Source organism: Leptidea sinapis, chromosome 22, assembly GCF_905404315.1.
Source record: "Leptidea sinapis chromosome 22, ilLepSina1.1, whole genome shotgun sequence".
Lineage (NCBI taxonomy): Eukaryota > Metazoa > Arthropoda > Insecta > Lepidoptera > Pieridae > Leptidea > Leptidea sinapis.
This window is the reverse complement of record NC_066286.1, coordinates 6,553,014-6,565,736: the sequence shown is the minus strand read 5'-3', so window position 1 is coordinate 6,565,736 and position 12,723 is coordinate 6,553,014. Positions and strand designations below refer to the sequence as shown.

The 12,723-nt window shown below is 41.6% G+C and overlaps 1 protein-coding gene across 8 annotated transcripts in view; it reads left to right on the top strand.

The window, feature by feature from the left end:
- LOC126970804 (kinesin-like protein Klp68D) overlaps positions 1-9,263 on the top strand; it is a 74,507-nt gene extending 65,244 nt beyond the window's left edge. For 3 of the 8 annotated variants that reach the window (XM_050816924.1, XM_050816923.1, XM_050816925.1), the window contains 6 exons: positions 814-950; positions 2,618-2,779; positions 2,900-3,221; positions 3,391-3,618; positions 5,040-5,226; positions 7,084-9,263. In XM_050816924.1, the coding sequence (XP_050672881.1) occupies positions 814-950; positions 2,618-2,779; positions 2,900-3,221; positions 3,391-3,618; positions 5,040-5,226; positions 7,084-7,218 (1,171 nt within the window). In that variant the 3' untranslated portion in view covers positions 7,219-9,263. Of the gene's footprint in view, positions 1-813; positions 951-2,617; positions 2,780-2,899; positions 3,222-3,390; positions 3,952-4,101; positions 4,204-4,251; positions 4,333-4,401; positions 4,483-5,039; positions 5,227-7,083 lie in introns of those variants that run through there. The other 5 variants (XR_007730704.1, XR_007730703.1, XR_007730700.1 and 2 more) reach the window with 5 other exon arrangements.
- Positions 9,264-12,723: the final 3,460 nt, after the last annotated feature.

The following is a 12,723-nucleotide window of genomic DNA, read 5'->3' as shown; positions in this document are numbered from 1 at the left end:
GAATATGGCCGTTGGGGCAGTAAAGTCCTCGAATGGCAACCACGTAGCGGAAGACGTAGTGTTGGTAGCCCCTCACAAGATGGATCGACGATCTAGTCAAGATATGTTGGACGGAATATGTTGGATGAGGGCAGCGCAGGAGCGTTCGTCGTGGAAATCTTTGGGGGAGGCCTTTGTCCAGCAGTGGACGTCTTCCGGCTGATGATGATGATGATGATAACAACAACATTTCGTTAGTAATAATAATACTTTATTCAGATAGTAGAATTTACATATATATTTACATACTATCCTTAACTAAGTATCTATCACTATCTGTTTGTCTATTGACAAAGGCCTCTTCCAACTTCTTTTCAATCTTAAGTTATTCTAGACCATGTCTTGCCTGCTATCGATCTTAGTTCGTCTGACCATCTCCTGTATTGTCCTCCCTGTTTCCTTTTTAGGTTTCTGGGATAACAGTCTGTGATGTATTTGCTCCATTTGTCTGTACCCCGAATGGTGTCCCGTCCATATAATATAAGTCCGTATAATTTAAGTTTTCTTATAGCATAGTTAATTAGCTAATTAAGTCATAAATATAATATGGTATATGTTCTTATATATTTCGTTATGTAATGTGTCATGTATAAATGCTTACTTTACTTAAACCCCGAAACGGGGACCATATGTCGGGCTTCCTACCGACTAAAAACCTCATCTATGCTGAGCTACCGCCCTAAAAACTTTTCCAGCGAAGTTGGAAGGCCAAAAATATGACGATTCCATTGCAGTTGTGGCATTAGTCAATGTATATTTAAATATGGTTTGCAGAGATTCGAAGCTGACGCGTATTCTTCAGGACTCACTAGGCGGCAATAGCAAGACTATTATGATAGCGAATATCGGACCCGCCGCATACAACTACGACGAAACCGTCACGACGCTGCGATACGCACACCGAGCCAAAGGTAATTAATTGATCGATAAAGATCAGCACTAATAGACCCCAACTTCAAACATTTTCAGAAACAAACATTTCTATCAGTCTTTTAAAGGCATAAAAGTCATTTATTTTCTCAAAATTGATTCCCTTAGAATTATTTTTGTCATTTTTAATATACGAGACACTACTACCGCTTCGTAAACAAATGGCGCTCTGAGAGAGAAGCAGGGACAAGAAACTCTCCCAGAAGTTTTTTGCGCTCTTTTTAATCAATTATATAATATTGTATTGTCATTGCTATTGCTGCTATAAAATAATTATAATTTAGTCCCAGACTGTCGGGTCAGTTAGATATTCAGCTGTGGAGTAGTAGGATTTACGACAGAGCCATTTTTTAATAAAACATTTTAATTTATTTATAGATAATGTCTGAACAGTACCTGGGACTTTATTATAAAAGTGTATACATTTTAAAGCTATTATGTATCTTAAATTTTTGCTTCCAACTCGGAATTGATTTTTGACATTATTTTATTCTAATATAAACTACCAACGATTAAAATAATAACTTACACAGAAAAAATAATAGAATCAACCAACGAAATACAAATTTACAGGCATTTAAACTTTTGGAGACCTCTACTCTCTTCTGTCCCTTTCTCACAAAACAATATAGCCGTTAGACTCAAACTTACACGTGACGTCACATTTTATTTTAAAGCTATGTCCGTTTAATCGGAAAAATTAAGTGTAATCCTTATAACATTTTCTGTTTTTTGAGCGATTGAATTGGTTTATCATCTTTTTTTATGAAATGTAGTTTTGAAAACGAATTTAGAGAAATAATATATTTTTTAATACCCAATTGGACGAAGCTTTTCAATATCTGATATAAATCAAGCCATTGTTGGTAGTCAAAATAGGTCGTGACCATTCGTGAATCGGATCGGGCTAACGGGCCGTTTCTCCAAAATCATGGAGATCATTATAAAATGCTTTTACGATATCTTATACCTTAGATGGCTTGTTATTAGGGTATATTGCCTATTAGCTGCTACCCGCGCCGTCGTCCGCGTAAACTCTATAAGCAACAAAAATACTTTGTCTGCAGATGCGTGCTTATATGTAGCCTATATGCTGTCCCAATCTCTTGTCAAGTCACACACACTCACAAACTTTCGCCTTTATAATAGTGTGATAATTAAGCAGTTATGATTGATCCGTTTGCTACTTTTTATGTACCTGATAAGTCGATGCAGTCTAGGTTGAGTTTATGTACGCTATATGAGTATTTTAAGAATTATCCATGTCATTTTATGACTATGTAAACCATCATACTATTTAAAAATAAAGTAAATCGCTACGGTATATTTAGTAACAACATATTTGAATTATTTATAAGGAGTAGAATACAATGAGCTGTAGATCAATGAGTAGACAACTACTGCAACTGGGGCAAATTGTTGCTAATACGAATGGGATCCCACAGGGCTCAATTGTAGGCCCCTGTTGTTTCCTTATATAAAATATGAAGGACCTAACATATTTAGCAAAAACATAAGGTAAAATAGTTATACATGTACCATCGCATATTCCAATTGACGTTCTGTTAAACTTCTTTGACCTAGTAACAACCTAGACCTAGTGACAAATAATAAGTAACTAAAGAGAATTTGTAATTTATAATTGCAGCAATAAAGAACAAACCAGTTCGCAATGAAGATCCAAAAGACGCAAAATTACGGGAGTTCCAGGCTGAGATTGAGAGATTACGATCCCTCATCGAGCAGAGAAAAGCCATCGAAAAGAGGAAGAAACCCCCCAAGATACGCACCAAGACCACTCCACAAGACTGTAAGTCTTATTGATAACTTAAAATATAAAGGATTTTATTAATATAATAATAAACTCGTGAACCTCATATGATTATAGAACGACATCTAAATATAATAATTTCCCATATAAAAATTTCAGCCGAAGAAGAGACTGTTAGCATAGAGAATGAGCACATACTTGCCGAATCCACGATAGAACAAGAGAAAACAAAAACCGAAGAGTTAGAAATACAAATCAGATCTATAGAAGAGAGACTTGTCCAAGGCGGTGGGGGGAAAGATCTCCTGAACAACCTAAACGAGAGTCAAGTGATACTGCAACAGAGACACATGGAGATTGCTGAGAGGAAAAAGAGGGAAATCGAAATGCAGCAGAAGATTGACTTGGAGGAAGAAACCACAGCGATTGTAACGAACACTTTTACCACGTTGCAACAAGAGGTCGATCATAAGACTCAAAGGTAAAGTCTAAGTTTTGCTTTAGGTAATTCAATTAGTAAAAACCGTGGCAGTAATATTCTTCTCCAACAGTATTAAAAAAAGTAAAACTATACCGCTCTCAGTTCATTTCTGTATTTAGTATTCTACTATGTACTCTATAAAATTATCAAACATAAATATTACCAACAGATTAAAACGCTGCTTACAAAAGTACACGTCTCTGCGCGAAGAGATGGTCGAGCAGCGCGAGGCACATGACTCGGAGCGGCGCGAGCACGAAGCGCTGCAGGCGGCGCTGATCGCGGAGCTGCGGCGGAGACTGTTGCTGGCTGACAGCTTCGTGCCCGACGCCGGCCGCCCCGTCGTGCTGCGGCTGCGGTACAACGACGACGCGGACGCCTGGGAGCGACCGCCCAGGTAGGGATCACGGGGTAGTACGAGGCGCTGCAGGTGGTGCTGATGGCGGAGACTGTTGCTGGCTGACAGCTTCGTGCCCGACGCCGGCCGCCCCGTCGTGCTGCGGCTGCGGTACAACGACGACGCGGACGCCTGGGAGCGACCGCCCAGGTAGGGATCACGGGGTAGTACGAGGCGCTGCAGGTGGTGCTGATGGCGGAGACTGTTGCTGGCTGACAGCTTCGTGCCCGACGCCGGCCGCCCCGTCGTGCTGCGGCTGCGGTACAACGACGACGCGGACGCCTGGGAGCGACCGCCCAGGTAGGGATCACGGGGTAGTACGAGGCGCTGCAGGTGGTGCTGTTGGCGGAGACTGTTGCTGGCTGACAGCTTCGTGCCCGACGCCGGCCGCCCCGTCGTGCTGCGGCTGCGGTACAACGACGACGCGGACGCCTGGGAGCGACCGCCCAGGTAGGGATCACGGGGTAGTACAAGGCGCTGCAGGTGGTGCTGATGGCGGAGACTGTTGCTGGCTGACAGCTTCGTGCCCGACGCCGGCCGCCCCGTCGTGCTGCGGCTGCGGTACAACGACGACGCGGACCCCTGGGAGCGACCGCCCAGGTAGGGATCACGGGGTAGTACGAGGCGCTGCAGGTGGTGCTGATGGCGGAGACTGTTGCTGGCTGACAGCTTCGTGCCCGACGCCGGCCGCCCCGTCGTGCTGCGGCTGCGGTACAACGACGACGCGGACCCCTGGGAGCGACCGCTCAGGTAGGGATCACGGGGTAGTACGAGGCGCTGCAGGTGGTGCTGATGGCGGAGACTGTTGCTGGCTGACAGCTTCGTGCCCGACGCCGGCCGCCCCGTCGTGCTGCGGCTGCGGTACAACGACGACACGGACGCCTGGGAGCGACCGCCCAGGTAGGGATCACGGGGTAGTACGAGGCGCTGCACTCGGCGCTGATCGCCGATAGATTTATTAAACCGCTGATTTTTTTCATGGAAGAGTAGAACAAACGAGCGTACTGGTCATCTGATCTTAAGTAATGACCGCTTCCCACATTGTCTTGCAACATCAGAGGAATCGCAGTAGTGTTGCCAGTCTTTTAGAACGGTGTCGTATCGTCTACGCCGATATCAATGTATAAAGGCTCAATCAAGAGTTTGGTTGTACGTGGAAGAAAGTTCCTTGAAATCTGTGGAGGAACGTCACACATCCAGATGATAGACATGGGATGGGATCATGGGAGTGATGATATCTATTTTTTTTTTCAGGGAACATACAGTCCTTAAATATGAATCACGTGACCAGATTTGCGTTCTTAACTAAATTTCGACATGATTGTGGGTTTTGGAACGTTTTTCGATTACATTTGGGATTACCACCAATTGTAATCGACGGTTTTGTCCCGAAGCAATTATTAAATTAAATTATTTGATAGCGGTGCTGAGCCGCTGCGGATGCGGCCCGTATCGTCAGCGGGGTGTCGCCGCGCGGCCTGCTCCACGGCGGGCGGGGAGCCCCGGCGCCGCGCCGACAACCTTCTGGACCTTCGCCCCATTCCGTTACCCTCCACAGTGCGTCACTACCCGCCCACGCCCTCACCACAAGCGCCGCCTCCTCAAAAGGTAACCTTGAATATTCCTATATCACTACATATGTAAACAATGTGTTATGTTTTTTTCTTAAATGATAACCCTCACTTCTAGGATTAATACACAAATAAAATTTGAAAACAAAATTTTATGAACGATGCGGGATTCGAACCCACGACCTCTGGCGAATGAAGCCACAACCTAAGAGTTGAACAAACCATACAGGATTTTATGACGATACGTCACTCGAACGGTTAGCTCAGTTAGGAGAGCACTGGCACGGAACGCCAGAGGTCATGGGTTCCAGCCCCGCATCGTTTATAAAATTTTGGTTTCAAATTTTATTTGTGTATGTGACTACATATTATAATTTTTATTTAATTATCTATATATTCACAAGCACATTGTGGAATTTCCTAGAAACTGTGACATTCATAATGTTAACACGAGGAACAAACATAAACTTGTTTAGCCTACTACTCGGTTAAGTCGAGTTAGTAAGTCTTATATTGGGCAATGTAAATACTTCTACAATATGATCCCAGAAAATGTACAAAACAAATGTGTTACAAAATTTAAGAGTTGTTAAAAAACCGTTGTGTGGGAAAGGTTACTATAGCATAAACGATTTTCTTAAAGACACCACAGACTGGGAATGAAGCGACCCTCAGGCCCTTAAATTATAAATGTTTATTGTACGATATCACATTGTAATCCATATTTATATATACAAAAAAAGCCCGCTGAGTTTGTTGCGCCCGTTCTTTCTCGTGTCTGAGGCAGTCTTTTTTGAATGGGTGGTAGTTTTTGACATTCAATAAGTGATTTCGAATCCTTTTTTGAATAAAAATATTTATATTTGAATTTGAATATGGACAATCAAAAACTGGAGCGGTCTCAACTGGTCAACTCCACCCTCCGACCCGGACCCATCTAGATCCAAAACCCGTTAAACTTTCAACTCGAATTGCATAACCGCTTCGAATGCCTCGGTGACTGCGTTGACGTGGACGAGTATAATAACAGGTTCTTGGCAGCTGTTCAAACGGCTGGGTCTAAGTTCTTCAAGGCTTGCCATTCAAAAAGTACCGGAAAAATCTCAGACTCTACCCTAAAATTAATGGATGTAAAACGCCAAATGGCCCTTAAGTTCCCGCACGATGCTTCCCAGTATAAGCAGCTAAATAAAGGATCTCCAAGTCATTGACTCGCGATATACTCCGCCACAATTCAGATTGTGTGTAGGCAGCCTTAGTTATATCTTTTTTTTCCATTGACAGTACAGCGTCTGTTGGGCCAGCTAGTTTCATAATAACACCCAGAACTCGAAATTCGACCACAATTAATTTAATTATTTAGTTTGAATTTCATTAATATGAAAAGAAATAAAGAAAAAATAAAAATAGGCGTTGGCGCGCATTCACTTCTCTGCGTCAACTGAAGTGTGTCGAGTCGAAACGAATACCGGCGAAGAAATTCGCCTGACCAGCAATTCTCGCGGATTGATTGACTGATTCAGTTCGGCGGCTCGCGGCTCGTCGCTAATGGACGCAGTTTCTTAGTAAATATATAGAAGGCGACTCTCAACGATTCGATTCGACTCGGCTCGGTGAGCCTAGTGGACGCGAGCCGTTTTTTAATTATGACAATACAGTACGAGATGAGCAGGACGTACAACTGATAGTAATTAATACGCCCTGCCCATTACAATGCGCGGCACTACAATTGCGCTCGTCGCCCTGAGACATAAGATGTTCAGTCTAATTTGCCCAGTAATTACACTAGCTACGGCGCCATTCACACCGAATTTTACACCGACTGCTTCTTGGCAGAAATAGGCACCTTTAGAGATACTAACGGCATTAATATATAAAAAAGTTTGAATGGCAGGTACAAGAAGTGCCGCGGGAAGTGAAGAAGGAAGCGGCGCCAGATCGGGGCGCGGGGAGGGTGAGTGCGCGACCCCGGCCCCGCACGCGGCCCGCCTCCGCTCTACACCGGCTCGGTACTGCGGGGGTGCGGTAGGGACCAACACACACACACTCACCACTTCGTTATCAAGAGACAAAAGGAACGCTAACCACCCGCGAATGACAGCATTTACTTGACATATCCCTGTCAATGTCATGTCATTTTTGTACTTTAGTGGTCCTCTGTCAAGATTGTGTACAAGCAGTACATACAATAACACACACATGCCGTTCCGTCCACCGATAATATCGTGATTATAATTATATATGAAATAAAAAATAATTAAATAATAAATGAATCCAAACTGTTGCACAATGTTATAGCGATAATTTTGTTTTAGTAAAAAAAACTTTTTAAATGAAGTTGATGGAATATGAATTCAATAAGTTGTAAATTGTTCAATGTGTATTGTTATATCTGAAAAAAAAATTGCAGTGACGATGCATTTATAATAATAACTGTAACGGAACGGTTGTGTTAAAGAATTGTATTACCTAGAACATAATGAGCTCTACGTTCGAATGTGTGTCTATGGCTCGATACAAAATCATTTTGTGTCGACAGCCACGCAAGCGCCGGATGTATTCGATATTTTTATACGAACTGAAAATTCGAGCGAAACGCTTAGCTTCGATCACCCGACATTTAGTATTAGTTAATAAAACGCATCTATACGCTTTGCTCACGAGCTGCCATTCATGCTCATTCATATTAGGAATTAGGCACCGTGTAGCGGTATTATTGTTATACCATGAAGATTATTTTTCATAAACGGTGTCGCTTGATAATGGTATGAATATTGAGACCACATATAACGTCTCCATGTCAATGTAACTTCACTGCGAGCTAAAGCAGACGATACATCAGCTTCGCAACTTGTTATAAGCTGAGGATTCCATCAAGCAAACCTCGCAATGCAACGTATAATAGATAACTAGGTACTATATTGTAAGTAATTATTAAATTGTCGTCATAAATTCCATTGCGAGTTGTTAAAAAACCGCTAGTGACGACTTTGATCTCAGCCATTCTAATTTCCAGTATTTATAACTCAAAGTTGTTTGATTGTTTAATATTTTACTGCGGCAACCACTGTTGGGGGCTTGCTACATCCTGTCGACTAGCGGCTTTACGTTACAGCCACAAGTTGGACTGTGTGTAGTAGGCTTAAGTTTTATTTATCGATTTTACCATAATTGAACCGAATTTTCTTATTTAGTGTTGTAATTATTTCGATTATATTTTACTGTTGTTATTTTTAGTAAATTTTATTTATTGCTTTGAACGTTATGTTTATTGCGGGTGATATTAGTTATATTGTATTTACCGTACCACCAGATACGTGAACATGAAGTTTTCTGAGAAATTATGAAATAAAATAAACATAACAGAATCATGTCGCATATTGCGATCAATAGAATTATATAATATATATATTGTGTTACCAAAGATGGAGACAGCCCATTCCACGTGTTCGTATTGTCAATGCAGTTCCTCAATAATTCGGTATTTTATTAATTCACACACAGTTTCTAGTCAAAAGATGTCTTGTATACAAAGCTAATGTAAATAAATAGGTATTGAAAAAATATTTATGTAGTTAGAATAGGTTTCGCACAATATTATGATGGAATACGATAAGAAAACCTGTTTTGTGAAAAATTCGTGAGATACATGAGTACCTCGCCCTCTGGCGATTAAATTTGAGCATTCGTTTAATTAATAAAATAATATGGTATCGTTTGGCTTGAATGTCCTTAATTCTTATAAGTCGGCATTAAGAGATTTATAAATATTAATTTCTGTGAAGGAAGGAAGCGCGTGCAATTTCTCAAATAGAAGAAACGTCTAGTGTATGGTGGGCTTTACAGATCTTAATTTAATAATTTCTTAATGCTTGAAGCTAAATTTAAAACATGAAACTTGAATGAATGCTCAAAATTATTGGCACTAATATTGCGCATTTTTTTTGTATTTATAAATTGGTTTTGTAATAAAGTATTCGTCTGAAATGAAATCATGTGATATGTATTCGGAAGAAGCTAGTCAGTTGTGCCGCGACCGCTTATACTCATTATTAAAATATTTTTAACTGTGAACCGCCTTATTATTGAACCTTATTTAATAATATTTCCGCTGGGTGTCAAAATTATATATATTTTACCATTAACCGCCACTTCAAAATAGATACACTGGCCTGCAAAAGTAAGTATCACACTTTTCAAATTATATTTTTTTCTTAACTATAGAAGGTAGAGATTTAAGATTAAAAACGTTTGTTGCAAATTTTATAGGCTTTAATTCTTAGAAACTAAAATTATACATTAGTAAAATTTTTAACTTAAAAAAGATAAAACAATGAAAATAGACATTTTTAGTTTAGTGTAAAAAATCAACTAAAATGTATTCATGTTATTTAATTTTTAATAACTGGTACTGCCTCCTCGAGCTCTGATTACAGCTTCGAGCCGGTTTGGCATACTGAACTGGTTTCGGAGCCGATGTTGAGGAATATTCTCCCATTCTTCTACCACGGCCTGCTTTAGTGCCCTGAGGGTAGTAGGTGGTGGTCTGCGATTTCTGACTAGCCTCCCAAGCTCATCCCAGGCGTGTTCAATCGGGTTGAGATCAGGACTTCTTGATAGCCAAGCCATCACGCTGATACAGACCTCCTGAATATACTCTTGTACGATATGAGCCGTGTGTGGCCGGGCATTATCATGCATCAGCATCGATCCATCACCCATATTTGCTAAATACGAACCCAGCATACTCATTGAGAATCTCTTGAGCATATCTTTGCCCAGTGAGGGTGCCATTTTCTATGGCTACTAGCTCTGTGCGACCTTCTGATATGATGATAAGATATGCCAGCCCATACATGTACACTGCCTCCACCGTATTGGACTCTTTCTGAGATGCAGGCTTGAAGGTATCGCTCACCAGGTCGCCTGTAAACACTTCGCCTTCCATCAGAAGTGTAAAGGGAGAATCGAGACTCATCTGCAAACAAAATTCTTGACCATTCTTCTTCATCCCACTGCATGTGTTCACGGGCGTATCGCAGTCTCGCTACTCGATGCTGTCTCTCGAGTTTTGGGCCACTCGCTGGTCTTCGGGGTTTCAAATTTGCTTCAGCAAGTCTTCTTCTCACTTATACTGTCACTAATGTAGTCCCTCCGGGTCTGAAGTAGCTGTTGCTGGACTTCAACTGCATTTTGGTGGCGATTTCTTAACACAGTGGAAATAATATAACGATCTTCTCGGGAACTGGTACACCTGGGTCTGCCATTACAAGGTCTCCTCAGATGGTGTCCAGTCTCTTCGTACCTTCGCTATACCTTCTGGACCGTTCGTACCGTCACGCCCACCATTCTTGCAGTGCGACGTATACTGATGCCTAGTTCCAGAAAAGCCATGATCCTAGCACATTCTTCAACTGAAAGTGGCATGATAAATAAATGTTGTGCTTTTTAGCATAAATTTTTAAAACAACACCCATCGATCTTGAAAAAATTTAAAACAGAAAGAAAAATGTGAATTGTAAAATTGTAATTCGGAAACGTCCACTTTGAAAAAGGAATGGTTTTGTTTTTGAAGTTTTTTTTGAGCCAATTCTTAAAAGAAGGTTACCGACTATAAAGTTTTTATGTACAAAATTAAATTCTCTTTGGAGTCCTTTTTATTTCGAAAGTATATCTTGTGAACTTAAAACGTTATCCCAATTTTAAAAGTGTGAGACTTACTTTTGAAGGCCAGTGTAGTTTTAATGGGAAGAAATGGCAAAACTGTTGTTCCCTTACTCATATTTATGACCCCCAGTATCTTCCAACCCAATTTTACCTTGCCTTCCAGATAACCATTGGTAAAAAAGTTCATAGATATTTGATTTATTTTTGATATTACATTAAGCTGATAGGGCGGTAAGATGTTTATATCTTGGCCTGTATATGTTATATAAAAACTGTAGTGTACAATATAGCCGGGCAAACCTGCAGACAAGAGAGACAATACTGCAGGTTTGCCAGGCTTTTGTATCGTTGTTGTCTCCGAGACTTCCTAAGGTGTGGGAAAGCTATAACTTTTGAAGATTACATAGAAAATGCAGGGTAGGAATTTCTTTGGCAGTTCTTTGAACACTTTCGGGTTTATCAGGGTATGGCCTTCTTGGAGTGCAGGGACTTATCATACGTGCAACTTCTCTGACTGACGTCGTTCGTAGGGGTGGGGCAAAATGTTGTCCCTAGATTAATATTTTGTTTAATAATCCCATCCAGCATTGGCATCGTTAGGTTGAAATATTTCAGCAATATGTGACGAGACTTCATTTATCTCTGTCTGTTTTCGCTCTTTTCAAACACTTTCTCTGCCTTATCGACGCTTCTGGAGGCTTTCCAAGGAGAGTAATATTTTCGTCCGGTCGGTGACATGGATGCTAATGTATGTATATTGACCCTTTGAGCATATTTAGTCTCCCAGCGCTATTAAATCTGATCTTGAAGGCAAGGATATGACTTATCATAATCTCTCTCAAGACGACGCTTTTCCTTGAACTTAAATCTGATGTCTGTTGACGTAGTGAGACTTTCAATCACTGCAAGACCGTTTTTAGTAATTGTTCAAGATCACGCCATCGGAATACTCTCTGATAACAAATCGGTACTACAAAACCCTTAACAGTAAGGAAATCAATTCCAGCCAATAGGCTATAATAAGGATGCCACTCAGCTTTAAATGATGTGCAGACACGATAGTGTTGTTTGTGCCATTTCACTAAATTAAACGTCACGGCAGGCGGGCAGATCGATTAGCTAGAAAGGGTTCTGAGCCCCAACCTGTCGGACCGGAACCTTTCCTACCTCTGCCGCATAGTTGTTTCAAGAACCCACAAGAGCATTAGTAGGAAAACCGGAAAAGAAAAGGATTTCAGGCAAGCCAATTCTATCGTGCTTAGAACGTGTGCCCTTAAGTTGACGTCGGTGCTAACGCGTTTATTCCGGCATTCTTATTCAAAAAGCGTAGTCCCTGACTCATGGAAGTCAGCCCTTGTCCATCCGATCCAAAAAAAAGGAGACAGTTCGGATCCGGCAAACTACAGGCCTATTGCTATAACCTCCCTGCTCTCCAAAACCATGGAGAGCATAATTAACCGTCAGCTCTTGGTATACCTTGACACCAGTCACCAGTTGATCAACGACCGGCAGTACGGCTTTCGCTATGGTCGGTCGGCAGGCGATCTTCTGGTATACCTAACACATAGATGGGCGGCGGCTATTGAAAGGTGGAAGGCCTGGCAGTTAGCCTGGATATAGCGAAAGCTTTGATCGTGTATGGCACAAGGCACTCCTCTCAAAGCTTCCATCATTTGGGCTTCCCGAGAGCTTATGCAAGTGGACCTCCAGCTTCCTCACTTGGCGCAGCATACAGGTTGTTGTCAAAGGTTATTGCTCGAATCCCAAGCCCTATGTTGGACACCTCCAACATACATTGCTATGCAGACGACAGCACTGGTGGTGGAAATCGTCGACCAGTGCCGGGATAAACTTGTGTACCTCTCTC